This window comes from Euleptes europaea, chromosome 17 (assembly GCF_029931775.1).
Source record: "Euleptes europaea isolate rEulEur1 chromosome 17, rEulEur1.hap1, whole genome shotgun sequence".
Classification (NCBI taxonomy): Eukaryota; Metazoa; Chordata; class Lepidosauria; order Squamata; family Sphaerodactylidae; genus Euleptes; species Euleptes europaea.
The window spans coordinates 10,620,025-10,647,538 of record NC_079328.1 but is presented as its reverse complement, the minus strand read 5'-3'; the positions used below and the strand labels follow the sequence as shown (position 1 = coordinate 10,647,538).

The following is a 27,514-nucleotide window of genomic DNA, read 5'->3' as shown; positions in this document are numbered from 1 at the left end:
GGGATTCTGAACCATGTCAGGGTCTCCTAACACCCTCTTTTTTTTTTTGCCACCAAGTCACATCTGATTTGTGCGATGGTGACTGTGTAGGGCTTTCGAGGCAAGAGAAGGGCAGAGGTGGTTTGCCACTGCCTGCCTTTGCGTCACACCCCTGGTATTCCTTGGAGGGCTCCCATCCAAATGCTTGCCAGGGTTGATACTGCTTAGCTTTTCAGATCTGACAAGATCAGGGTAGCCTACACCAAAATTGCTAGGCAGCGAACCATCAGCTCATAAAATACTTTTTAAAATACCCTGTTAAAGATAGTTAAATACATGAGGCTGCTTAAGTTTGAGAAAAAAGAAGGGGGAGAAACCTCTGACAGAAGACAGGGGGAAAATGTGCAAAGCACCAGAGGTTACAAGGTGTTTATCTAATAACTTGTAGCTACTCCAAAGTTTTACAAAATAGTAATAACAACAAAGATTCAAATAAATTACAAAACATGTATTACAGTATACAAATACTGAGCAAAGGCAAAAAGCTGAAGTCTTGTTAATATAACACAAAACCACAACAGTGACAGGTTTGCTGGCTAGTATCCCGTTTCAATATCCTTCTTCGGACTGTAACTGTAGCTATTATCAGAAATGAAGTAAGTAATATGAGACAATAAAGCCATAAATTCAATTAACGCGTGCAGCCTAGATGGCTATGGGATACTAGCTGGCAAACCTGTGTGCAACTCTCCATGTCTCAAGTGGAAAAGCATACAGATGTGTTTTGCGGCGCAAGGAGAGGGTGTTCATCAACCCAATCAATAGGAAACTGCATTGCTGGGAGGTGGGGGAGGGCTTAGGGATGGCTAATTGGCTGTTAATTGGCTGATTCATTAGTGCATGGTTGGATACACAGAAGCAGCAGCTGCAGTCATTGGTTTTGCTGGTCAGATCAGGAAAAAAAGATCCAGAAGTTTGAACAGAATTTCACACTGGGACGTGGATTGGGGGGGGGGGGATATTACGAAGGCAAAGAAATAATTGGAGTGTAAATTCAAGAGACAAAAGTTCCCAGCAGTATATAATAGTGGGCCAGGAAGATTTAGAATACCATGAAATCCAAATGTGGCTGATCTTTATCTAGCTGTTGCTTTATTAGTTTATTTGCAGGTAACAAGAGGAGAACGTGAGGGGCCACTCACCACATGTGGGGATGTCTTCTTCAGCTGATGAGGTTTGTTCATCTGTGGAGGGCTTCTTCTTCCCTAAACCAATAATCTTGGTGATCTTTTTCCCCGTCACTTTAGTCACCGTACCCTTGGAGTCTGTCTTCGTGCTCTTTTTTCTCTTTACTATCAAGGGAAACACAAGAAGAAATGGTTTTTTTTTTTTACTTAGATTACATAAAGTAGAGATCGTAATTCAGTAAAGAAGGGTGGCGGCATATCAGTGTATAATAGAACAGTAATATAAAGTGACAGTAATATAAAAACAGTAATAGAACAGTAATATAAAGACATTATAAAGACAGTAGATTTATTACATATATGAAATAGTTTAGCTGAAGCAATTGACAGAGAATAAAATTAAAGCACAGATTAAAAGAATTGGTGCAAATGTGAGATAAGGATTGTATTATGAACTGAATCGATAGACAGTTTGAAGGGCAGTGGGAATATAAAGGATTTAGCGATCATCAATTAAACAAATTTCCAGTAGGAAATGTAAGAATAGTTCAAAATGAGTCTCCTGGAAGATTGATTATACCGTATGTATGTGAAGGAATAAATATGTTGTGTTTTTATGGAAATTTTTAAATAAAAAATATTTGTTTAAAAAAGGGAAACACAAATTGTCAAGTTGCAGCCAATTTATGGCAACCCCAATAAGGGGTTTTCAAGACAAGTGAGAAGCAGAGGGGGTTTGCCACTGCCTTCCTCTGCAGAGCCTTCCTTGATGATCTCTCCCTTTCAAGTACCGACCCTGCTTAGCTTCCGAGAAATTCTGGCCATACTCTGCCACCTTCCTGCCCACACAAGTTTTACACCATTTCAAAAGACCTGGTTATGCAAGAGAATTAGTTGCACCACAGATGTTTTATCTTAATATAAGCAAGTGAGAAAGGTAAAGGAATGAAAGCCAAATATAGCTAAAAGAGGACCAATTAATTAATTAACTGAGGGATTTGTATGCCACCTCTCCTCAAAGAGGTTAAAAACAAAATAAGTAAAAACAGTAAAACAATGGAAAACTCTACCCCACAAGCAGTAAAACCATCCCAATCACACAGTCATAGAACTGCCATCCAGTGGAAAGAAGCATAAAAACCGCACACAAAAACATTCAGGCATAGTTGTGTGTGTGTGTAAAGTGCCGTCAAATCGCAGCCGACTTATAGCGACCCCTTTTTGGGGTTTTCATGGCAAGAGACTAACAGAGGTGGTTTGCCAGTGCCTTCCTCTGCACAAGGTGTAAAAGCAAAACAACTTAAAAATGGGGGATAAAACTTCAGTTGAAAGGCTAGGTTTAGCCTAAATGACAATAAGGCACGCCAGGTAAGCCTCAAGGGGGAAGGCATTTCAAAGCTGGGGTGCCACCAATGAAAAAGCCCTGTCTCTGGTTACCTCACCTCCACAGGCAGTAGGGCCAGAAGGTACTGGAGGAGGTGGTCCTTCAGGTCCACCAAGCTCCCAAAAGGTCTTAAAAGTAAGTATCAGAACTTTGAGCTGTGCCCAGAAACAAGATGGACAGCCAGTGCAGATCTTTCAACACAGGGGTGATACAACCCTGGTATCCAGCCCCCCACCCCAAATCGCTAGCTTGGTTGCTACCTTTTGTTCCAGTTGAAGTTTCTGCACAGTTTTCAAAGGCAGCCCCATGTAAAGTCCATTACAGTAATCTAATCTGGATGTGATCAGAGTATGGCTCACTGTGGCCAAAGATCTCTCTGATTGGATCCAAGTGAGGTTACTTCAACACAGTTTACAAAGCGATGCCTCTAAAAACCGTCCAAAAGCTACAAGGAATCCAAAATGCAGTGGCCAGATTGTTGGTAGAGGCTGGGCCCAAGCTGAAATCCCTCATGGTTACTGGATGGCTCTGAATATCACTCTTCTCCACATCCATTCCCAGACACACAATAAGAACCTCCCATAGCTGTTAGAATACAGATGGTTTTTAAAAAAGTAGAAATTATTACAGTTTACTTCAGCTTATGATGCTGGACTGCTGTGAATATTCTACTGCTGGTACATTTCCTCAGCAATTTGTCTGACATCACATCTCCACAGCCAAAGGATACCAGGCTATTATGGCCTAGGCTGAAAGAAGGAAAAGCCTAAAGTAGAGCAGAACTCTGATTCCTTCTTATATCTTTCCAGTCTTCCTCAGCAACTATGGCACCTTAGCCACTTAGAAGGCACAGATGCTGTCACCAATGGAAGGAGGGGGACAAGAAAAACCTGGTGCTATCATTGACCAAGTTAGTCTTCCATTCCCCTGCATCTTGGTCTTGCCCAAGCTTTTCCTTGTTTGGTTTCCTCAACAGCAAATTTGGCTGACTGATCCAAATTCACCTATGAACTGCATTGTCGGCTGACCTTGCCACCTTGAGGTTTCCAATGGAGCTCACAAGAATCAAGGGAGTTCAGAAAGACCTGTGGCTTGTTGTGCTGTGTTTAAAGGCACCTTGGTAAATGATGAGGAAAGGATAATTCACTGTTCTAGCTCAGCGGTGAGCACAGAATTGGCACACGGCAAGGGACTGGTGAGGAAGGTGATGCGGGGGTTGGGAGGCAGCTGCTGCCCACCCCCAAAATTTGCCACCTCAGGACACCACCTCACACCACTTCATTATAGAGCTGGTCCTATGGCCGGCAGTGATCACAATCACATCCTAATATTTCCCCACTCTCATTATTGTGTATGTGTGCTGTCAAGTCACAGCTGACTTATGGCAACCGTGTAGGGTTTTCATGACAAGAGATGTTCGGAGGTGGTTTGCCATTGCCTGCCTCCATGTGGGCTGAGAGAGTTCTGAGAGAACTGTGACTGGCCCAAGGTCACCCAGCAGGCTTCATGTGGAGGAGAGGGGAATTAAACCTGGTTCTCCAGATTAGAGTCTGCCACTCTTAACCACTACACCATGCTGGCTCTATTACCAAGTCCTGCCTTAACCTTTTAAAAAATTGTTCCTCATTGTCCTCTCCCCTCTCCTACTTCTTTGCCTGCCTTTCCCCCTTCTATCTAATTTTCCCTCAGGTTCCTGTATATCAGGCCTCTCTTACTCCCCCCCTTTTTGCTATCCTCTGAGCTCCTCGCCTCTTTACTTCCCTTCCCCCTGGGCCCTGGATAACACAGTTCATGCAGCCCTACTGAGAAATGTTTGCATCCAGTAAGACAGACTTTTCATTTCCCTTAGAGAAGAATGCTTGTAAAAATTGAGAGCTGCTTCTTTTCTCTCATTTTCCCAGAAGTTCTGTGAACATTCAACAGCACAGCTCAAGCGCCATTAACACAGTCCTCCTACCTTGTTCTTTTCCATTACAGATGGTGGCAGTTCCATTTTCTACAACACCCTCTCCATCAGAACTCGGCCTCTCTGAGGACAATTTCTGCAAGGACAAAAGAATCGCTATCAATGTGGTGACATTGGAAAATGAAGTGTCACAAATTAAATTATGTGCCGAACTCTCATATGTCCACAGAACAAATGCGAGGCTGCCGAGAATTAAGAGGAAAGATGAGACTGAGGGTGAAATCAGGGATCCTCATCTTTCATTGCGAAAAAGACTAATTTGTTCTCAAAGTTGTTCGGCAATCAAATATGCCCATTCAAAAAAATTCCACCGAAGTCCAAAAACATTTAAATTTGAATTTTTGGTTTTATATTTTTAATATATTTTATCTGATATGTTTTATCTTGTAAGGAAGAAAGGTGGCTGATACATGTTTTAAATAAATAAATAAATAAATAAATAAATAAATAAATAAATAAATAAATAAAAAGAATTCATTTTTTCAACCTCTTCACACAAGCATTACAAAACACATTACGTGCCTGTCTATCAGATGTCACAATTCCTCCACTTCACTGATTTTTCATATAGTGCTTCTTTTCCTGTCACCTAAGTGTTTTGGCTGTTTGGATATAATTCAGTCTGGTCTTTTAGCACTCAAACAGCACTTTCAGGACTGACAGTCCAGAGGTATTCTTTCCCCACAATCGTTTTTGGGTTTTCCACATGCTGTCAAACAAAGGAGAGTATTTAGGCCTTTCGGAAATCCAGTCAATTCAGCATCATCCCTCTCCACTAAGGATGCTCAACTGTCTGTACGGCCTCTTTGTCCAGTCTCCATTCTCATATTTCTGCTGTTCTCAAATATCATAATATCCAGAGCAAATTCCTTGACCTTATCTTTCAACCTCTTCAACATTCACTAACTCTTTCCATTTTACCTTTGTTGCTCATAATATCTCTAACTGTGACCTTCACGTGTCCATTTCAACCTCTCTTGGCCCATACTCCCTTGGTCCTCACACCTATGCCTGGAATGTTCACCCTGTATTTTCTGTCTCTCTCATTTCCTTCAAATTCCTTCTCCAAACCCTCCTTTCCCTCACACTCCTTGGTCCACACCCTTGAAAAGAATGCCCAAGTACATTCATTCCCATTCATCCTTCATTTGCCTCACCTCTCCAACCCCAACCTTCAAGTGCAGGCAGGATTTGCTGATGAAATTCAAAGATTGACAGTGTTATATAAAACAACAACCGTGAAATTCATTTCTCCACACACAAATCTAAAAGAGATCTCAACCTCCTCCAGAATCCAGTCTGGTCTCTCTCTTTTCAGTTCACTGCCTGGAAATGTATGTCTGCTTTTCCATCTTTGTTGCTTATCTTTCCCCCAATCCTTGATCTCTCCAGGCACCAAAATGTAAGCCCTCTTTCATTGTGCTGATGTTCCTGAAAATATTTGACCAATGAAGCTGGAATCCTGCCTGCTCTTGTAACTCTTGTGCTCACAAACAGCCAGAGCCCCTCTTAGCAAACACTGGGCCAGAAATAACATTCACTGCAGCGGCTGAGGGAGATGGCTTTTATTCCTGTCAAGAAAAACTTGGCTTGAGGCAGTTTTTGAGCACAGTTTTTTGCCCTCATGCATGAATGGAAAAATAAACCTGATGTGTAGCCAGCTTGAAGTGAGAGAAAATACCTCTCCAATTATAAATATATGACCAATGAATTAAAGCAGAAAGTAATTCCCTCTACCTGCAGAAATTGTGAATTTAGGGATGGGGGGGGAAGCCATACAATTTTAAAAAATTGAACAGGGATAACTAGAAAAGCAATACATCTTGACGAAAAAGTCACTTCAGCAGCTTAAAACAAAAAACAACAGCAACAAAGAACAGTACAGAAATGTAGAAGATGAAATAAGAAACTTTGGTTTGGCTCCTATGGTGTACACACATACAAACATGCTTTTTTCCCTTCACCTAGCAGCCTCCTGAGACCTCCAAAACACAGACGCTGGAAGTTGTAGGACTTGAGTGAACCAAAAGCCATGGGGCCTGTGGGGACAACAGCGAGGAGAAAAACCCAAGCAAAATCACCCTCCCCTTCCACTTCCATCAGCAGAAATTCCATCAGCAGAGGAGTTAGAGCCAGCCTGGCTCCCCTTCCTCTGTATAGCCTTGTGGACTTTCTGTTCTGCGGCTACCAGTACGATCATTTTGGAAGTTTTAGGTTGTTACTGATGGAAGGCAGGAAAGAATCACGTCATGCTCTGGAGGATCCAAGCCACTGAATGCTTGCCCACAGAATTACAGTCTCATTGGGCATTAACGCATGGGCAGAATGTTCCTGGTTCGCTCCTCTGTTATCCCACAATATTTTAATCCCACAATATTTAAGTCTGGATAATCAAACGCATGACGCCAGCCTATCCCACATTAAGTCTGAAACAAGTAGCTGCTGGAGGCTCCCCGTGCGTTTGAACCAACCATATAATGTGGGATAGTTCGCAATGCGGGATAGCAGGGGAGTGACATCGCCCAAGGATTGGCTGAGGAGTTATCCAATCAAAGGGCGATTCTCCCCCTTTTTTTTTTCTTTGAACGCCAGCGTTCCGGTATACCATCGTCTCAACCTGTCAATTAAAAAAAGGCGGGACGGGAGACCGGAAGCAGCAATTGCTCGCACAGGAAAGGGGGCGGGACGGGGGACGGGAAGCGGCAATTGCTCGCGCAGGGAAGGGGGCGGGACGGAGGAGACCGGTAAGGAGCATTAGTAGCGAGCTAGCCGAGTAATTACACGCACGTCGGCGTTCCGGTAATGTAGCGGAATTAAAAAAAAGTAGCGGATTAGAACCGAAAAGATCGCTATAAACCAGGGATTGATTAACCCGGGGTTTTTTGCCTTAATTCGCGACTAAGGTGGGTCCGATGCGCAGCCCTTGGACGGTCGTGCGTGTGGATCATGGAGATTCGCTACTATTAAGGCACAAAAGCGAGACAAATTGGCCGTGCGTTAAGCCCCATTGTGTGTGTGTGTAAAGTGCCTTCAAGTCGCAGCCGACTTATGGCGACCCCTTTTGGGGTTTTCATGGCAAGAGACTAACAGAGGTGGTTTGCCAGTGTCTTCCTCTGCACAGCAACCCTGGTATTCCTTGGTGGTCTCCCATCCAAATACTAACCAGGGCCAACCCTGCTTAGCTTCTGAGATCTGACGAGACCAGGCTAGCCTGGGCCATCCAGGTCAGGGCACAATCTCATTAAGTACATTCAATAAATGTGAGTTGATCAACTGTTTAAGTTTTGCTTGATTAATCAGTTGTATCTGCATACTGCTCTAAAGAAAAAAACATTCTTCCTTTGTTTAAATGCCCCATGACAGAGAGATAAAGGCATACCTCTTCTAACATGTAATGAAATCTGCTGGTCAATTTATTAACAGGCACCATTTTACTTCATTAAAATGAGTGCCAGCATGGTGCAGTGGTTAAGGTGCTGGCCTAGGATCTGGGAAACCCAGGTTCTTTTTTTTATATATAAATTTTATTGGGTTTTATGATAGAAATTTTCCATTGCATTAAACAACATCTATAACAATATCGAATTTCAATTCTAACCTAAAGTTGTTATAATTCCATATCATATAATAAAAAAGAGAAAAGAAAAAAGAAAAAAAAGAAATGGAAAATTTTTTGACTTCCCCATCACCTCTATCTGCCTCTTAATAAAAAGTTCCTCCCGTCATAGGTAATCTAATCTTGATAAAATATCAATACCATATATAAAAAACCATAATCTGTTAGTAAATATAATTATGCTTATTCAATATAAAAAAAAATCAAAAATAATCCTCTGGATCAGATTAGAAAATATTCTTCCATTCTTCCCAATTTTAACTCATATTCACAATAATGCATCCACGCCCCCCATTCCCCCAAAAACCGAACGTCATTTTCTTCATTTAGAATAGCTGTGAGTTTTGCCATTTCTGCCACTTCAAACATTTTAACAATCCAGTCTTTTTTCTCTGGAGTTTCTAGCCCTTTCCATTTCGCTGCATAAAGCAGTCTCGCAGCTGTTGTGGCATATATCAAAAAGGTCCTTTGTGTTGCTAAGTCGTCTGGAATCATACTCAATAACATCATTTCTGGTGTTTTGGATATATTCTTTTGTAGTATTAATCTCAGTTCGTTATAAATCATGTCCCAGAAGTCTTTGGCTTTGTCACAGGTCCACCACATGTGATAAAAGGAACCAATTTCTTTGTTACATTTCCAACAAGTAGGGGACATCGTTTTATAAATCTTTGCAATTTTCTTGGGTGTTAGATACCATCTATACATCATTTTATAGATGTTTTCTCGCACTGACTGTGCTTTTATTCCTTTTAAATCTTTAGACCATAATCTTTCCCATTTATTTAAAACAATATCATGTCCCACATTTTGAGCCCAATCGATCATAGTTGGTTTAATCGTGTCCTGCTCACAGTATATTGTTAAAAGGAGATTATACATTTTAGAAATCAGCTTTGTATTATTGTCTAGTAGAATCCTTTGAAAAGGAGATTTTTCTTTAGAGAAACCTTTTTTTGCATCTTGTACAAAAACTGATTTGATTTGGTAATATTGAAGCCATTGTAAATCATCCTTAAGCAGTTGAAAGTCTTTTAGTGAGCATTTCTTTCCTTCCCAATTAGTTAGATCTTGATAAGTAATAAATTTGTCTGGTCTAAGTGGGCGCAAAGTTAGCATTTCTTGGGGCGATATCCACATCGGTGTTTCTGGTTCCAAAATGTGTTTATATCTCATCCAAATACGAAGTAGAGAGGACCTGATTATATGATTACGGAATGTTGCTTGTAGTTTAATTTTATCATACCACAAATAACCATGCCATCCACTTAAGTTATTATAACCTTCCAAGTCTAGCAAACGTACATTTGACAAATTCATCCAGTCTTTTAGCCATACTAAAGCTACCGCTTCAGCATAGAGTTGAAAGTTAGGCAATGCTAAACCTCCTCTAGTTTTTAGATCCACCAAGTATTTATAAGCAGTCCTTGGTTTTTTTCCTTGCCAGATGAAGTTTGAAATGTCTTTCCTCCAAGTTTCAAAATATTTTGTTTGTGATATTATTGGTAAATTTTGGAATAAGAAGAGCATCCTCGGTAAGACATTCATTTGGATCGTTGAAATACGTCCCATTAATGACAATTTTTTGTTTGACCATATAATCATATCAGTTTTAATCTTACCCCATAACTTGAGGTAATTGTTGGTTAACAGATCTTTATTCTTTGCAGTGATCCAAATTCCCAGGTATTTAACTTTGTTAGCTTTCTCCCAGCCAGTATATGATATAAATTCCTGTTGTTGTATTTCCGATAAATTTTTAAATATTATCTTTGTTTTTTCTTGATTCACTTTAAAGCCTGATACTTTTCCAAAATCATCCAAAGTCTCCTGAAGTATATTCATTGACTGTGTTGGGTTTTCCAAAATTAGCAGTAGGTCATCCGCGAATGCTCTCAACTTAAATTCATGTTTTTTAATTCTTAGCCCGCGGATGTCCTCCATACTTCTTAGTTTCACACATAGCGGTTCCAACACCAACAAAAATAAAAGTGGAGACAAGGGACATCCCTGTCTAGTCCCTTTCGTGATTTGGCAGTTATCTGACATTGATTCATTAACCAAAATTTTAGCTTGTTGGGAGGTATAAATAGCCGATATACCTTTCTGAAAACGATCTCCAAAATTCAATTTATCCAAAATCCGTTTCAAAAAGTTCCAAGAGACCATATCAAAGGCTTTTTCTGCATCCAAAAATACAAAAGCCGCAGTTTGTTGAATATTATGGTCATAATATTCCAGTGAATCTAGTAAAATTCTTACATTGTCTTTTATTTGCCTTCCTGGTATAAAACCTGCTTGGTCCTCATGTATAAGATCCTTAATAAATTGCTTTATCCTACATGCCAAAACCGAAGCAAAAATTTTGTAATCCACATTTAAGAGCGATATAGGTCTGTAATTAGATGTTTTTTCTGGATCTCTTCCTTCTTTGGGTATCAGTGATATAAATGCGTGTGACCAAGTCTCCGGGGATGTTCCCTCGTCCAAAATTGCATTGTAAAGTGAACCAAAAAATCCAACTAAATTGTCACTAAAAGTTCTATAAAATAGTGCAGTAATTCCATCTGGTCCAGGTGTTTTATCCGTTTTTTGTCTCAGTATTGCTTCTTGTATTTCTTCCCTTGTTACTGGAGCTTCAATACATTCTCTCTGGGTCATTGACAAAGCTTTCATCTGTATTGAGTTTAGAAATTTGTCTATTTTCTGTTTTGGAGTATTTTCTTTCTGATATAACTTAGAGTAAAATGAAACAAATTCTTTCTGAATTTCTGAAGTTGAATAAACTGGTCCTTTAGCAGTTTGGATTTTTGTTATAATCTTCTTTTGAAATGAGTCCTTCAGTTGTGTTGCTAAAAATTTTCCTGGTTTATTTGCATATTCAAAATACTTTTGTTTAGCAAGTTTCAGATTTTTATTCATTTCCTCCATTATTACCAAATTTAATTGGTGTTTAGATGCAGAAATCTGTATTTGAATTTCTCTTCTCTCCTCTTCCTGTGTTACCATTACCAATTTCTGCTCCAAATTTTGTAAATTCCAAAGTATGTTGTTTGTAAATTGCAATTGAGTCTTCTTCCAGGCCGAGTGTTTCTGTATCATAAAACCTCTCAGAACAGCTTTGAATGCGTCCCAAACTGTATTTAAAGAAGTTTCCCCATTAAGGTTAATTTCAAAAAAGTCTTTCATTAAAACCTGTAATTCCTTTTGTATCTTGTTGTCTTTTAAAAGTTTATCGTTCATTCGCCATCTAAATGCTTGTTTATTGTTCCAATCAAAGGTAACAGGATTGTGATCAGAAAAAGTTCTAGGTAAAATATGAATTTTACGTAGTTGCGTGAAAATTGATTTACTGGCCCATATCATATCGATTCTGGAGTGTGAATCGTGTCTTGCTGAATAAAAGGTGTATTCTTTAGCTGTTGTATTCATCGTTCTCCAAATGTCTTGTAATTCTAATTCTGAAGCCATGGCAAAGAAAGTTTTAGGCAAGCATCCATCATTGATATCTTTTGCTTTTGATTTTTTGTCCAGAGATGGGAGAATAATTCCATTGAAGTCGCCCATCAATAAAATTTGGTCTTGTGCGTACTGGGTTATCAGGTCATGTAATTTTTCATAGAAGGATTTTTTCCCTTCATTGGGTGCATAGATTCCAACCACTATTGTCCTTTGTCCCAATATTTTAGTTCTGATAATTACAATTCTTCCTTCATTGTCTTTATATACTAGTTCTGGACAGAGACTGGGGTGGGCATAGATTACCACTCCCTTTGTTTTAGTTTTAGCAGAAGCAATAAATGCTTGTCCAAGCATCTGTTTCTCCAAGTATTTTTTATGCTTTGAAGCTATATGGGTTTCTTGTAGGCAGATTAGGGAGTATTTATATTTCTGTAGATATTTGAAGATTCTGGCCCTTTTAGTTTTCTCATTCAGTCCATTTACATTCCAAGAAATTGCTTTTGCCATAGTGTAGTATTTTTAACAAAATAAAAAGTCTATAATTTAGTACCACCTTCTGCACCCTGTACCTCTTCTTCTTCCTCTTCTTCTTCCTCCTTCTCTCCAGGTAATTCTTTAAGGTCCATTTTATATTTTCTCAAAAATTTCCCCACATCTGCTTGGGATAGAATTGTCGTTTTCACTTCCTTATAGGTGAAAGCCAAACCTTGTGGCATAATCCAACGATATTTGATGCCATTAGCTTTCAGTATAGACACAAAGTCTTTGTAGTTATTCCTCTGTGAAAGTAGATGCCTTGGAATATCCTTCAGTAGTATAAGAGAGGAGTCTCCTGCTGACACTGGATTTTCATAATGAATCTTCATAATCTTGTCTTTAACTCTGGTGTCATAGAACACTATCATCAAATCTCTTGGCTTAGATCTTCTCATTCTAGCAGGTAGTGGTATCCTGTATATTCTATTAATGGCTTGTTTTAATTCTTGTTCATCTATCTGAAATAAGTAGGCCAAATTTGGTATTGCAGATTCTTTATTATCTCCCATCATATCTGGAAAATTGCGTATACGAAGGTTGGTCTCTTTCACTCTCATCTCCATCATTGCCATTTGATTTTTTGCCGCCATCTGATCCGCTTGTATTGTTTCAATCTGTTTTTCTTGGCTTGTTAATTTTTTCTTTGTGTCCTTGTGCTCATCCATCACTTTCTTAATTGATACATCCATCGCTTGCATATCTGTCTTCATAACAATCATTTGAGTTTTTACTTCTTTCAAGTCTCCAGTGACCACATCCAACTTCTGATTAATAGCTTGGGATGCTTGACCAAGATTTGTCATCATAGAAGTCAACTGTGCCATCTGTGCAGACATCTGTTCAAACTGTTTATTTGTTGCCTCAGTTTGTTTAGTTAGCATATCCTGTAACTTTTTTTCCATGGTCGAGGTTTGTAAAGAGTCCCTTAGTTTAGTATAGGCAGGGCTATGTAGTGAGCCAGAGCGGGGTCGAGACATTTACATTCAAAAAAAAACTGGTAAAATACATGTCCATCGACAGGGCCTTTAAGGTGCTGGTTAAAAGATGATAGTTCAAAGATCAGCCTAGTAATTTTTTCGGGTTGAAAAGAGTCGAAATTGGCTTTAAAATTGCATTTTAAAGTTTTAAAATACCAGTGAGTTTTTTCGGTCGCTCTAGATCGGATTAATCAGGAAGTAAACAGGAAGTTACTAGTGCTGCAGACCTTCTATCGCCTCTTCTCGATGGTTATTCCTTCAGGGATGATTTGAAAGTAACTCGAGTGCGACGGATATTCAGTCCCGCGGCTACTTCCTGTTGTTTTAGTTCCAATGATAGAGAGGGTGTTATAGAGAGTCTTCCGTTCCAGGCACTCCCTTACTGCAAACGTGGCAGGAATTCACCGGAAAATCAGGAAGAGAAATCACCCTCCCCTTCCTTCGGACCTCTCATTGGTGATAATTCTTGTCAGTCTAAAAGGTATCCTTCCGACTCTTTGTTATGGTTTAGGCTGATCGATCCGATAAGGCTCCTGTCGCTAATCCCGATGACTAACTCAGATCAAACTTTTTCAGTTCGGATTATGGAGGGGTGGGGGTCCCAGAAATATTCTTATCAGCCTCCCGTCTGTTCAAATTTCTAGTAAGTAGACGAAGAGTTCTTTTGTACTCACTTGGGTGTCAAGAGGTGAGGTTCTTTTCTTTATGTAATCCTTATGTTGGTAAGGGAAACCCAGGTTCTAATCCCTGCTCTGCCATGGCAGCTTGCTGGGTGACCTTGGGCCAGTCACACACTCTCAGCCTCCACCCAGGCAAGTATTTGGATGGGAGACCTCCAAGGAATACCAGGGGAGTGACATGGAGGCAGGCAATGGCAAACCACCTCTGAACATCTCTTGCCTTGAAAACCCTACGTGGTCACATAAGTCAGCTGTGCCTTGATTGCAAAAAAAATAATAATCAATTAAATCTACTATAAGACTAGAAGGACAATCCTAAACTGATAGTGGGTAGCCGTGTGTAGTAGAAAAGAGCAAGAGTCCAGTAGTAGAAAAGAGCAAGAGTCCAGTATCAGGACTCTGAAGAAGTGAGCTGTGGCTCACTAAAGCTCATACCCTGCCAGAAAATATGTTTGTTAGTCTTTAAGGTGCTACTGGACTCTTGCTCTTTTCTAATCCTAAACTGAGTTACACCCTTCTAAAAACCACTGACTTCAGTGGGACTAAGAAGGGTATAATTCTGTTTATGACTGGATTGTAAATGTTGCAGCTGCTGTGACTACAAATGTACCAAGTGCTTCCTAATGACTGGGAGGGGCTAAGTCATAGCAATGACTTGGAAGGGAGGCCAATAAATTCCAGAGAAGGTGGTGCCAAAAAGGAAAGGAAATAAGAGGTGTAAGACAACAAATGTGATCTCTGCCTTAAGGAGAATGAAGAGAGACAGTCAGGAGCAAGCAGGAAAGCATTTAAATGAAAAAGATTTTAAAATCAATATAATAATGGAAGGAAATCAGTGAAAAGGAAAAAGAGGAGAAACTTGGTCATATTAAAGGGAAAGAAGATGAGATGAACTGCTGAATAAAGACCAGATATCTGTGTGTGTGCGCGCGTGTGTGTGTGGTGGTTGTGAGATAATGGAAAAACCTTTGTGAGATAAACAAAAAAGGCAAGGGACTAATCCAGCTTAGACAAATAAAGGAAGGAGCCAGAAATTTAGTAGCATCTTCAGACATACAAACAAGCCCACCTCCAAAGCTGAGGACTGGCAACTCTTGTGGTTAAGTGCTCTCTACAGTGCTCTATAGTGGAGCCCATGGACTTCAATGGACTTAGAAGGGCATAACTCTCTTTAGGATTGCACCAATGATCTTCTTCCTCAGAGTAGGAACATGAGCACAAAGACGCAGCCATGCTGCAAAGTCTCCTCTTGCCAAGTTACAAATCTGCATCATAGTAAACGAGACCAAATTCACAAGGTATCTAGTCCTTCTTTTTGTTTTGTATCAAATGTCTACTGTGTTTAGCATTTCTGGGAAAATACCAAGCCTACTCTTTTCTTCTAGAATCAGTGAACACTGGCCAATTTCATCATACAATTGTGGCAAATAACATGGAGGAAGACTACGACGGGTAGCCATGTTAGTCTTTCTGTAGCAGTAGAAAAGAGCAAGAGTCCAGTAGCACCTTAAAGACTAACGACATTTCTGGCAGGGTATGAGCTTTCATGAGCCACAGCTCTCTAAGTGCAGCGATAACTGAGAAATTCAACCAAATCTAGCATTTGACTGAATTACTAATTAAAGAAAAACAATCACATGAAACATTTCTCACTAGTCTTTTATGGTACAAGGATTACCTTTTCTAGTTCAGTCTTGTGTATAGGAGAATTAGATGGTGGCCCATCTGAATCTGCACCTCCAACATAGTTGTTGCAAACTTCCTTTATTACCTATAAAGAAATGGGGGGGGGGAGAGAATAAAAAATAAATTACCTCATTTTGTTTGAAGCTATGTAAATGGCACTGGAGAACGTATAAGAAATCAGCATTACGGGTAGCTCCTATCTTGAAAAATGAAAATCCTCAAAGTCAAGAAAACTCCCGAGGGATGGCCGTCACTTCAGATTGTCCATCTTCATGCATGAACTAGAGGAACTACAGTGTTAGGAGGTGAAATATTTAAGCTACGGTAGAATAGTTCAGGCCAAGCCTGAGACACACAGGCTACTGGATAGAGCACTGGTTCCCAACCAGGGGTCCATGGACCCCCAGGGGTCCGCGAGAACTAAATTAAGGTCCGCAAAACAAAGTTCTAAACCCATAATAAATTAATATTTTCAATTAAAAGTTCTCTATTATAAAAATATATATTCAAATATTATTCTAAGTTTAATGTTTAACTAACAGTTATGATTAAAGTTTATTTTCAAATTCTCTGAATTTTTATTTTGAACCTTGGGGTCCCTGCACCGAACAAAAAAGTCCTAGTGGTCCCTGGTCAAAAAAAGGTTGGGAACCACTGGGAGAAATGCTTGTAAAACAGGGCCAAAGTGTTATTTATCTGTCATGCAGAACTTGGAAGATAAAACTAATTTTAATCTAAAATTAAAGTCACAAATCTAAGGGAATGGTTAAGTCACTCAGTATGGGAAAAACATACTGCATATTCCTAAAGAAAGAGAAGCCAGGGCACGGCCTGAAAACCTGCTCTTCAATTTAATCCTAAATGACTAAAGAAAAGCACCCTTCAGAAGATAATGGAAGTGGGCACAGCAGCCATTGGTGTCCTTGTCGATGCCTCTGGAATGAGAAAATGGCGGAGGTGGTTGACACGATCACTCCCAGGCACTCTCTCTCTCTCAAGTGTTAGAGCCCAGGCTTGGTTTACTGAGGGGCTGTGGGCAATCAAAAGACAAGGGAGACGGCTAGAACAACAGTGGAAGAAGACTTGGAACAAATCTGCTAAGACATGGGAAAAAGCTCAATGTAAAGGGTACTCCATGGCAGTGCTGGCAGCAAACAAAACACTTTTCTGCCACCGTTGAGTCTGCACAGTGTAGGCCGATGGAGGTCTTCCAGGTGGTCAGAGGCCTGTTGGGATCTGGCCTGCAGGAGAAGATGGGTGGTTCGGTGGCCTTCTGTGACCATTTTGCTCAGCACTTTGCAGATAAAATCTCTCGCATCCGTTCTGACTTGGACTCTATGTTAGCAGTGACAGGGTCACTGTAAAAGGTGGAAAAGCAGCGTGGACTGCGGGGGGCGTGCCCTCTAGAGCAAAGGTGTCAAAGATAAGGCCCGTGGCCCAGATCTGGCCCATGGAGCATGGTTATCCGGACAGTGATCCAATCCAAAGCAGCAACACACACACACCCCGCTCCCGAGGGCTGCAGACTTTGTTTACCTCTGCAAATGAAGAAGCCTCCATCTAAACTAGATTACAGTCCTTTTCGGTGGTGGTTGAGGGTGTGTTTGTGTGGAAGGAGCGGGGCGATGCTGAACAGTGCCTATCAGGACAGACTATGCACAAGGCGAGTCACATTTAGCAAGAGAAGCTGGAGTAAAGTCCTCTACACTGTGAGAGTTCGGCCTGCTGGTCCCTGCCCCCCCTTCCTTCCCCACCAGTTGGAAAGCCTTCCTGCCGATCAGCTGTTTGACAGGTCAGCTGCTGGGCAGGGTATTGGGATCTGCGGAGGGAGGTCAATCTCCAGTTTTTGGCAGGCTCCTCTTGCTCTTCTCATATCTGTGGTGCTTGATACCCCCCCTTCCCCAAACTTCCACCAAGAGGATCAAGTTGGATGGGGTGCAAAGCTGTTTGGTTATCGACTTGAGTGGGAGGAGAATTGGAAAGCTGAGGAGCGACAGCCGTTGCTGAGGTCCTCAGCCGTTGCTGAGGTCCAGGATGCCATGGTAAGTGAATGAGTGGAGGAAATTGGATGCTGCAGCCCAGGAGACAGAGTCTAGCGCCAGCCTTTCCTAAGCGCCAGGCTGGGTCACTCTGCGTTTAGATCCATGCTGCCTGCAGGCTCGGACCTCCATGTGGTGGTCCAAGCTGACAAGCAGCACAGATCTGAATGCAGGGTGACCCTGCGTACATCTGCATTCAGATCCGTGCTGACTGCTGGCTTGGACCTTCTTTGGAGGTCTGAGCCAACATGCAGTGCAGATCTGAACGCATCTGGCCGGGCCCAACCAAGTGACATTTATGTCATATCCAGCCCTCCTAACAAATGAGGTCGACACCTCTGCTCTAGAGTTTTGGTGCTTCAAAATCTCTCTGTGGCAGGCCTGTGGGACCGCAGTAACCCACGTGAGGCAGCACACGTACCACAACAATGAACAATTTAAAACAACAACACAATAATAAAATACAATAAAAACAAAGGTAAGAATAGGGAAGATGGGCTTGTAAAAAATTTGTAACAAGTTATTTGCAGAGCTGAATTAAGCCCAGAATAACGTGGCTAACATACACCATCTCACACAGCTTTCTGCTAATACTACACAGACCAAATTTAATTTCCCCAGCATTTTAATTTCCATTGTGGATCAATGTCGTATTGGAGAGAAGGCAGCAACCTACCATAAAATTAAGTAAAATCCAAAGCCACAAACAACCTATCATGGATCCTACACAGCAGCAACACAGGTTTTTCTGGCAGAAAATCCAGGCCTCCGACGTCCTTCTTTTTATGAGGAAGCCTGAACTAGAATATTCTGGTCTAGCATGAACATCCCAGGCACCTTGTATACCTTCAGTAAAATCTTTCTAATAGCACATGAAGGAAATCTGGTGTTAAAACCAGAAAGACTGTTTGGGAGCCATCTGTTTCTTCGCCCTGTATAGATCTCATGAGGATGCAAGGAGAACAGCTGGCTCTGTCTGCCTGCACATAATCCCAATTAGGGCTCCCTCCGTCCCAGGAGAATTCGCCCTAAAGAGGCCCTAAACATCTCTCCCCACATATCCCTGTTTAGACAGGCACTGAAGAACACTGTCCCTTTCAAATCCGCTGTTTGAAATGGTAAGCGGGGGTGCCCAAGGACAGAGAAGTATGAGGAACAAATCGAACCAAAATGCAATGAAATTAGCTGTAACTGAGCAGGGCCTGGACTAGAAACCACCCTCTTCCCATCAGCACAGCGTAAAACCAGGCATCCCTGCCTCTCCGGCCAGCCGACGCTTCCCACTTGCTTTAGCAGGGCAGTCAGATGGTGGGCAGACAGCGGTTTGCACCAGCAGCTCTAGTGCCAAATGTGGCTCGTTACAGAACCTCATGTGGTTCTTCTCAAAAGGAAATGAAATCTCTGTGTTAAGGTACACGGGAGGAGTTGGTGGGATGCTAGAAGAGCCAGTCGGCAAAGGGAAGAGCAGGAAGATTTTTATGTGATTCAAGAGCCTCTTAGAGGTGCCTTAAAGAAAGGGAAATGATGAAAGTTGAACAGATGCCAGGAATTCAAGTGTGAACCATGCACAGATTTATGCCATTTTGCTAAAACAAACTGAGTGCTCCTGTGTGTATTTACACCTCACTGTGAGATCTCAGATGTACCCCTTCCTAATAAAGGACTCGCAACAGCAAGTGTTTGGGGCTGTAGATTAATCAACATGTCGATTATCAATAATGTATAATATAATAATGAATATTTTCAGTTATGCAAATACGCTCCTGTATACTGGCTCTTTCTTGATCCCTCGCTCTGAATTCTGAGGTAGTTTGGCTCTTTGATTCTAAAACGCTGCCAATTCCCGGCGCGTGGCTTTCCTCCTCTGCCCCACTGGAATACAAGCTGATGGACTTTTAACAACGTTCTCCTTTTCGTTTCCGCCTCCCACCTTAACCAGACCCTGAAAAAATTAACGTGTACCTTTGGAGGGAGCTTAAGAGGAAGAGCGGAAGCAAAATCCATACATCGTAGAACACAACAGGCCGCTTTAAAAAGTACAGTGCTTTGGTTTAGCGAGAACCTACTTAACATTGTACTTGAACGCTGCATTTCTGTTCCTGCCTCTTTGCTGACCTTGATAGAACAGCTCATATTTTCAGCCTCTGCTCATACCACAGTGGTAATTAGTTTTGGCCAGGCAGGACGGCTAAGGAAGTCAGACAGAGGTCAGGAGGAGGAATTTGGCACCGATCAGGGAGCTGGAGCTGTAAAGACCGATTTCATCACCACAGGAGGAGAGGATCCAGGCCTCCTTATGCCTGGCAAAGCTGTCTCTCTTTTATCTCCTAGGCGCAATTCAAGGCGCTGGTTTTGACTGATGAAGGCCTAGAAGACTTTCTGCGACCTACTTCTGCCAAACATTGCCTCATGATCCTTAAGAGCAGCCCACAACACCCTCTTGATGACAACATCTACCTCCAAAGGCAAAAAGAAAGACCCTGTCCCCTAGCTGCCCCACAGCTGTGGGCTATTTGGGTTCAAGGGTGCTGTGAGATAAGATATTCCATTTGTTTCTGGGAATACCCCTTGTTATGAAGAGAGCCTGGAGAAAGGAATATATGACTTGAATGGCAAAGCAAGCACCCACCAAATTCTTCAGTTCTCTCATGACTGCTCTGAGATCTTACAGCAATCCGTGAAGACCCTACTGAGTAGAAAGTGAGTGGGAAACATTAATGTCCGACTCAGCGCAGGGACAGAGTCAGAGGCTGTGGCGGCCTCCGGCATTCCCTTTCTCCCCAGAGGGGTCTTTGAAGAGCCTCTGCTGCCAATAGGAAGGGGGTTATTTTGCACCTGGTTCCCACTCTTCCAACTGCTACTGTTCTCTCCCATAACCTGGAGAGTGGCCTGGCGCTTCCTCCTGGCCCACCTCTCAAAGGGTTTCCTGGGGGGGGGGGCATTCCTGGACTCTCCCAGTCCTCTGGCCAGGGGTGAGACCTGACTCCCTGATAGCAGCCAGAGCCAAAAGGGCTTCCCATGGGGTTGCCACCCTTCTTGCCTCCTCATCCATCTATTCCCAGAGTCCTGCTTTCTTCCTGAGAAAGAACAGGGAAGCTGCAACCACCTTCCCTCCCTCCCTCCCTCCCTCCCTCCCTCCCTCCCTCCCGGAGGTGTATTTTGGACACGGGTGGGCTGCCCTTGGTCGGCCAGCTCACCCAACTCCTGACAGTCTCCCTCCCCTGGCCATGGGCCTGCCCAAGAGGACAGACACAACAGGATGGCTCCAGGAGAGCTCTGAGGGTCTCTCAAGCTTACCACTACCAGAAGACCTCCAAAAAGAGCCGTATTCAAAAGAGGGCTCCAACACACAAAAGTGGATGCATAGCAGGAGATCTCATCAAAGCAGGTTCCAGAAAGGACAAGGTGACCCAAGGTGAGGCAGACCTGAGAAGAAGGGCTGCTCCAGCCAGGTCTGTGGACAGATAAGGGAGAGCCTGCTTCTAGCTGAAGGGAGACATGGAGTAGAACCCGAGCCCATATAAAAGGGGAAGGGATGGAGCTATATTTGCACTGCAGCTTCCAAAGGGCAAGCACCTTGGTCCCTAAACGACCGCACTTCCATGAACATTAAGAAAAAGGTACCGTTCTTGCACCGGAAACAGCTCTCCCACAGAAGCTGAGTTAATGGAGGGAGAAAACAATACAAAACACATTTCCACGGAAGCTGGTTGTTTTCCCCCAGGGAGAGCGTAAATAACACACTTGTCCTTTCAGTACAGCTGCCACACTGTGCAAACTGGCATGAAACTAAGGCATCAACTTGCGAACAGAAAGGGCACACAAAAGCAAAGAAGAATTCTTTTTAAGATGCCTCATAAACTCCAACGAACCACTGGAGGAAGGTTATTCTGCCTGAGGAGAGCCATTCTGAAATAGATTAGGCTTCATCAGCTCTCCAAGGAAGTGATACTTTCAGCAAGATAACAGTGTTAGGACGTTGCAACCACAAAACACACAAAAACAGAAGTCGTGTGGGTTCTGTTCTAGCATAATCTTTCATTGAGGAGATCCCACTTAGTGCCAAATTAGATGATACAGCTTCCATGAGACTGCCCCAGGAATGTAGTGACATTTTAGAGCCTTTTTTTTTTTTTTTTTTTTTTTTTTTTTTACAAAAAAACCCTTTTAAAATGGCCAAGGGAACCCAATCCAGTTGGGGACTGTGGCACAGGGGATGAGGGGCTCCTCTCCCCCCACCCGAATACAAATACGAAGCCTTTATTGGCATTAGTTATACAACATCTATATAAACATGATAAAAACAATTTAGAATCATCGGCATAAAATTGACTCTAAAACAGGTTTAAATACATTAGAAGTTACTCACTTCACAGCCCTAAAATTACCTTATGAGTTGCACAAGCTTTCACGCACTTTAATTGCCCTCAGTAAAAATCTTGCCACCACATCAATTATTAATGGATCCTGTGCATTTATAACGAGGGCGACCTTAATGCTTACAGGTAGCCATTCTTTGTCCGCGAAGATTGGGTCTATCTCTTCCCCCACCCTGCACTGGCTGCTTCAGCTGTTAAAAAGGTCTGTGGGGAATGATCTGTCCTCAGCATGATCAGGTCTCACAGCAATTTTAAAAGTTAAAAAAAGGCTCTAAAATGGTCCTAGTTCTCTTTGACAGACTTGGGGATGTGGTATCATCTAGTCTGACCCTCAGTCAAATGCTTCTTACTGTTAGATAAGCTACTCCAGTTTGGTACACTGGCCATATAGACCATCTCGATAGTCTTCAAGTTAAATCTTTTGGAAGCTTGCTGGGTATTCCGCGATGTATCTCCTCCTCCACTATACGGTTAGAACTGGGGCTCCCAAACTTATCATCTATTATATATCAATCTGTCATTAAATTTTGATACTCCTTCTTTGAGGTAACAGCTCCTGACATGTTTCAGTTGTTAATCTCAGTATCTCTGTGTCCATCTGGACTAGTAGGTTAGACAAAAGATTTTCTCTTCCAATAGAGCAACTGAAAGCTGCAAGGAATAGTACTCGGAAAGCAAGCTATAAACAATTATAAAATAAGATCTTAAATGAGGACTGGTCCTTAGTGTTTAAGGACACAGATTGTAAATGTTCACCTCACTTCTTCCAGATACCCTTCAACTTTCTCCTTGCCAGACTATTTCTGCTGGCTAGAAATTCGTAAGTTTCGACGAGCTTTCTTATTGGTGAGATGTAATGCCCTAGACTCAGCCAAGACACAAGGGGGATACCATACAATAAAATTACTGCAGAAGAACGAAAATGCCAATTTTGTCTGGATCAAATAGACCCCCCTAGACCACAATGTTTTAGCATGTTCACAATATAATATTGCACAAAATAAATATATCACTCCCTGGATAAAACAGCTCAAGACACTTTCTGAGAAGGGGATACTGTGTTATCTGCTGTCAGATAGATTGGTCAATTGTGTGAAAGATGTGGCATTTTTTCTCTTTATAGTGTCAAGGAAATGCTTCTTATAGAGTGAGCTCTATTCTGGAAATAATCATAGAATCATAGAGTTGCAAGGGATCATCTAGTCCAACCTCCTGCACAATGCAGGAAATTCACAACTACCTCCCCTCACACTCCCAGTGACACCTACTCCATGCCCAAAAGATGGCAAAAAAACCCAAAAACCCTCCAGGATCCCTAGGCAATCTGGCCTGGAGGAAAATTGCTTCCTGGCGATCGGCACTAACCTGGACATGCAAGAAAGGGCCACGAGAGCCAAACATTGACACAACCCTTCCTGCCCTCCCTTCCATGATCTGCCTAAGTTCACAGAATTAGCATTACTGACAGACAGCCATTTAGCCTCCTGACGAAGCCTGTTCCACTGAGGAACCGCTCTGTCTGTCAGAAAGTTCTTCTTAATGTTTAACCGAAAACTCTTTTGATTTAATTTCAACCCATTGGTTCTGGTCTGACCTTCTGGGGCAACAGAAAACCACACTGAACCATCCTCTATACAACAGCCCTTCAAATACTTGAAGATAGTTATATCACCTCAGTTGTCTCCTCTCCAAGCTAAACATACCGAGCTCTTTCAATCTTTCCTCATAGGGCTTTGTCTCCAGACCCCTCACCATCTTCGTTGCCCTCCTCTGGACACGTTCCAGCTTATCTACGTACTTCTTAAATTGTGGTGCCCAAAACTGAACACAACACCCTAGGTGAGGTCTAACCAGAGCAAAGAGATACCATCACTTTGAGCAATCTGGACACAATACTTCCGTTGATACAGCCAAAAAGGTACATTGTTTACTCACCGAGAAGGTCCTTTCCACTCTGAAATAGAAGGGCATCTTGATTTTGGGGTGTTTCTCGCCCATTGCTAGGGGTAGGCAGGACTTAACTAACAACTTCCTGTCTCCTGGGCGAGGAATGCCTCCACTTCCAGTTATTCTACATCGAGCTCGAGAGACAGGGAAAGTGCACTCACAAACAAGGAGTACAACAAACAACAGTCAACTGAACAAGAAACATAGAACTAGTCAATGATGACTCTAGAATACTATGAGGTCAATCGGATCTGTATGTCAGACTGGTGTGCGTCCGTCCACCCTCGGAAGATGATGCTTCCATCTCTGGGTGGGCAAGATGCCCTTCTACTTCAGAGCGGAAAGGACCTTCTCGGTGAGTAAACAATGTACCTTTCCCACTCTGAAGGAAGGGCATTTTGATCTTTGGGATATCCAAGAGAAATGATGTTAACGGGTGGGAATTTAATCCTCATCATCTTCCACCATGTATTGTAGGACGCGTCTGCCAAATGCCGCCTCAGCAGAGGCCAAGGTGTTGATCCGATGTCTAATGAAGGTGGTCACATTGGACCAGGTGGCAGCCTTGAACATCTCTTCAGACGAGGCTTGTTTGAAAAAGGCAGCCGAGGTGGCTGTGCTCCGCAATGAATGGGCCGTGATACCATTCGGGACCTGGAGGCCACTGGCTAGGTAAGCCTCCCTGATACATAGTCTAATTGATGTACTTATGGCCTGTCGGGACATGCGAAGACCTTTGTTGGGTGCTGAAATGGATATAAACATAAATTCTGTTTTCCTAATAGATTCAGTTCTAGAAATATAAATGCGAATGGCCCTGCGCAAGTCCAATGAGTGCCAATTCCATTCCTTAGGAGTGGAAGGATTGGGACAAAAGGAAGGGAGGTGAATCTCCTGAGTCTGATGAAATCTAGAATTCACTTTGGGAACAAAGGAAGGGTCAGTCCGTAAAACAATCTTGTCCTTATGGAACACGCATAAATCCTTGCGGATAGAAAGGGCACTCAATTCGGATATCCTCCTGGCAGAGGTTATGGCAACTAAAAATAAGGTTTTCATCCTCACCATCCGTAAGGGGATTTCCCTCATAGGTTCAAAGGGACTTTTGGTTAGAGCCGACAGCACCGTGTTCAGTCTCCACGTGGGAAAACGGTGTAACACAGGATGGGTAGATTGAGCCACTCCTTTAATAAAGGCCTTAATCTGGGGGTGAGATGACAGGGGAGTCCCGTCAAATCTTGGGTAAAACGTGGCAATTGCTGACACCTGTTTCCATAAGGTAGCTGCTCTAAGACCCTGTTGTACACTATCCTGAAGAAACTCCAGCAACTGAGGGAGCTTGGGAGAGATGGGATTGATCGCCTTCCGGTGGCACCATCGGGCAAAAGTTTTCCAGGTATATTGATATATACGTACAGTGGAAGGACGTCTGGCTTTTAATATGGTTTCCACAGCCTCCTCGGAAAGGCCGAGGGCTAAGAGCCTTGTCCTCTCAACATCCATGCGGTCAATTGAAACCATCCTGAGTCTGGATGAGTCATCGGTCCCTGCTGAAGGAGATTGGAGGATACTGGGAGAGGCCAGGGCGTCCAAATGGAGAGTTCCAAGAGCGCCGGGAACCACGGCTGACGTGGCCAAATGGGAGCAATCAGAATTACCTCCACCCTCTCTGATCTGATCTTCCTGATTACCTTCGGAAGAATCGGAAGCGGTGGAAATGCATACATGAGCCCCTGAGGCCACTGAGTCAGAAGGGCATCCACTTGTTCTGCTTCCGGATGGTAAAATCGGAAGAAGAACCTCTCCACCTGTTAATTCTGGAACGAGGCGAACAGATCCACCAAGGGAGTTCTAAACTGGTTGGTGATGGCTTGGAGGACATGTGGATCCAGCATCCATTCCCCTTCCTGAAGAGTCTGCCGGCTTAGCCAGTCCACCTGGGTGTTGAGGATGCCCCTGACATGTTCTGCCCTCAGAGACAGAAGGTGTTTTTCAGCCCAGAGCAAAATGACCACAGACTCCTGATGTAGGCGAGAGGAGCGAGACCCACCCTGCTTATTGATGTGGGCCTTGGTCGCCACGTTGTCTGTCCTTATGAGGACATGTTTGTTTCGAAGCAGGTTGTGGAATTTGAAGAGAGCTAGGCACACTGCCCTGAGTTCGAGGAGATTGATGTGGAGGGAAGATTCTGGCTGATTCCATACCCCTTGAGTGAAGAAGCCTTTCACAGTGGCTCCCCAGCCCTCGAGACTGGCGTCTGTGAACACCTGAACTGGCTGATCGTGTAGACCTGCAGTTAGATTGATGATGTTGGTCCACCAGGAAAGACTCGCCCTGGCCATTGGGTCCAAGGAGAAGGTCTTGTCTATCTTGTGTGTGATGAACAGTTGAAAGTGATGCAGCGCTGCTTGAAGAGGTCGGGAGTGAAATCGCGCCCAGGTAATCAGGCCTAGACAAGACACCATAAGGCCTAGAAGCCTTGACAGAGTCATGAGTTGATGTCAAGATGATTTTATTGCAGATTTGGCTACGACTGCAATCTTGCGAGCCTTGTCTGTCGGAAGATACACTGAGTTGGTAGTGGAGTCTATGAGCACTCCCAGGTGCTTGATCCTCTGTGTCGGGATTAAAAGGCTTTTGGTCTGGTTTATAAGGTAACCATGCATCTCGAGTGTCGAGATGACCCGACTGGTGTGCTGTAGGGCCAATTTGTATGAGGGAGTACAGATGAGAAGATCGTCTAGGTAGGGATGCAATTGGATCCCCTCCTTTCTCAGCAACGCCACGATGGCCACCATTATTTTGGAAAACACTCTGGGGGTAGATGTCAGGCTGAAGGGCATTGCCCTGAACTGTAAATGAAAGTCCATATAACTGAAGCGCAGGAAGCTGCGGTGCGATGGATGAATGGGGATGTGCATGTAGGCCTCGGTAAGGTCTATGGAAGTCATAAAGGAGTTCAGACACAATGCCTCTACAATGGTTCTCAGAGTCTCCATATGGAAGTGTTTGGCCTGAACAAAGCGATTGAGGAATTTGAGGTCCAGGATCGCTCTCCAGTCCCCATTCTTTTTGGGGACCGTGAAAAAGGCGGAATAAACCCCTTGGAGACATTCCAGTACAGGAACTTCCTCTATGGCCCCAATTTGGAGCAGATAAGAGATGGCTTCCATAGTTCTTTGATGTTTCACGGTACTGCGGTAGCCTGGAGAGGCGATGAATCGATTTGGGGGCTTGCGATGAAATTCTATTAGATATCCCTGTTGAATCAGTTGTAGTACCCAGGCATCCGTCTGGGAGTGGCGCCATTGTGGAAGGAAAAGTTGTAATCTTCCTCCCACCACTGGGGCCCTGGCATCACTGTTTGTTCCCATTGGAGAACTTGTCGGATTTGTCTGCCCGAAAGGGCTGTGGTTGGGATGAGCGATTGAACCGGTTAAAGCATCGAAAGGACCCTCTCTGGGAAAACCAGTGTGGGTGTCTCTGATCCTGTCTGAATCTAGATGAGGTATGGTAGGATCGAAAGGGCTGAGAGTAATGACCAAAACGGGGTTCCTTTCTATGGGACTTAAGAATCACCTTATTCTTATCCTTAAGTTCAGAAAGCATCTTATTCAGCCTCTCTCCAAATAGCTTTCTGCCTTTGAAGGGATGAGCCATTAACATGGTCTTGGA

General features: G+C 43.0%; 1 protein-coding gene across 4 annotated transcripts in view; it reads right to left on the bottom strand.

Moving 5' to 3' along the window:
* The window catches only part of AFAP1 (actin filament associated protein 1), a 62,678-nt gene that overhangs the window by 14,564 nt on the left and 20,600 nt on the right, over positions 1-27,514 (bottom strand). For all 4 annotated transcript variants that reach the window (XM_056862246.1, XM_056862248.1, XM_056862247.1 and 1 more), the window contains exons 6-8: positions 15,467-15,559; positions 4,508-4,592; positions 1,182-1,331 (exon numbers count right to left, since the gene is read on the bottom strand). In XM_056862246.1, coding sequence (XP_056718224.1) covers positions 1,182-1,331; positions 4,508-4,592; positions 15,467-15,559 — 328 coding nt within the window. The remainder of the gene's footprint in view (positions 1-1,181; positions 1,332-4,507; positions 4,593-15,466; positions 15,560-27,514) is intronic.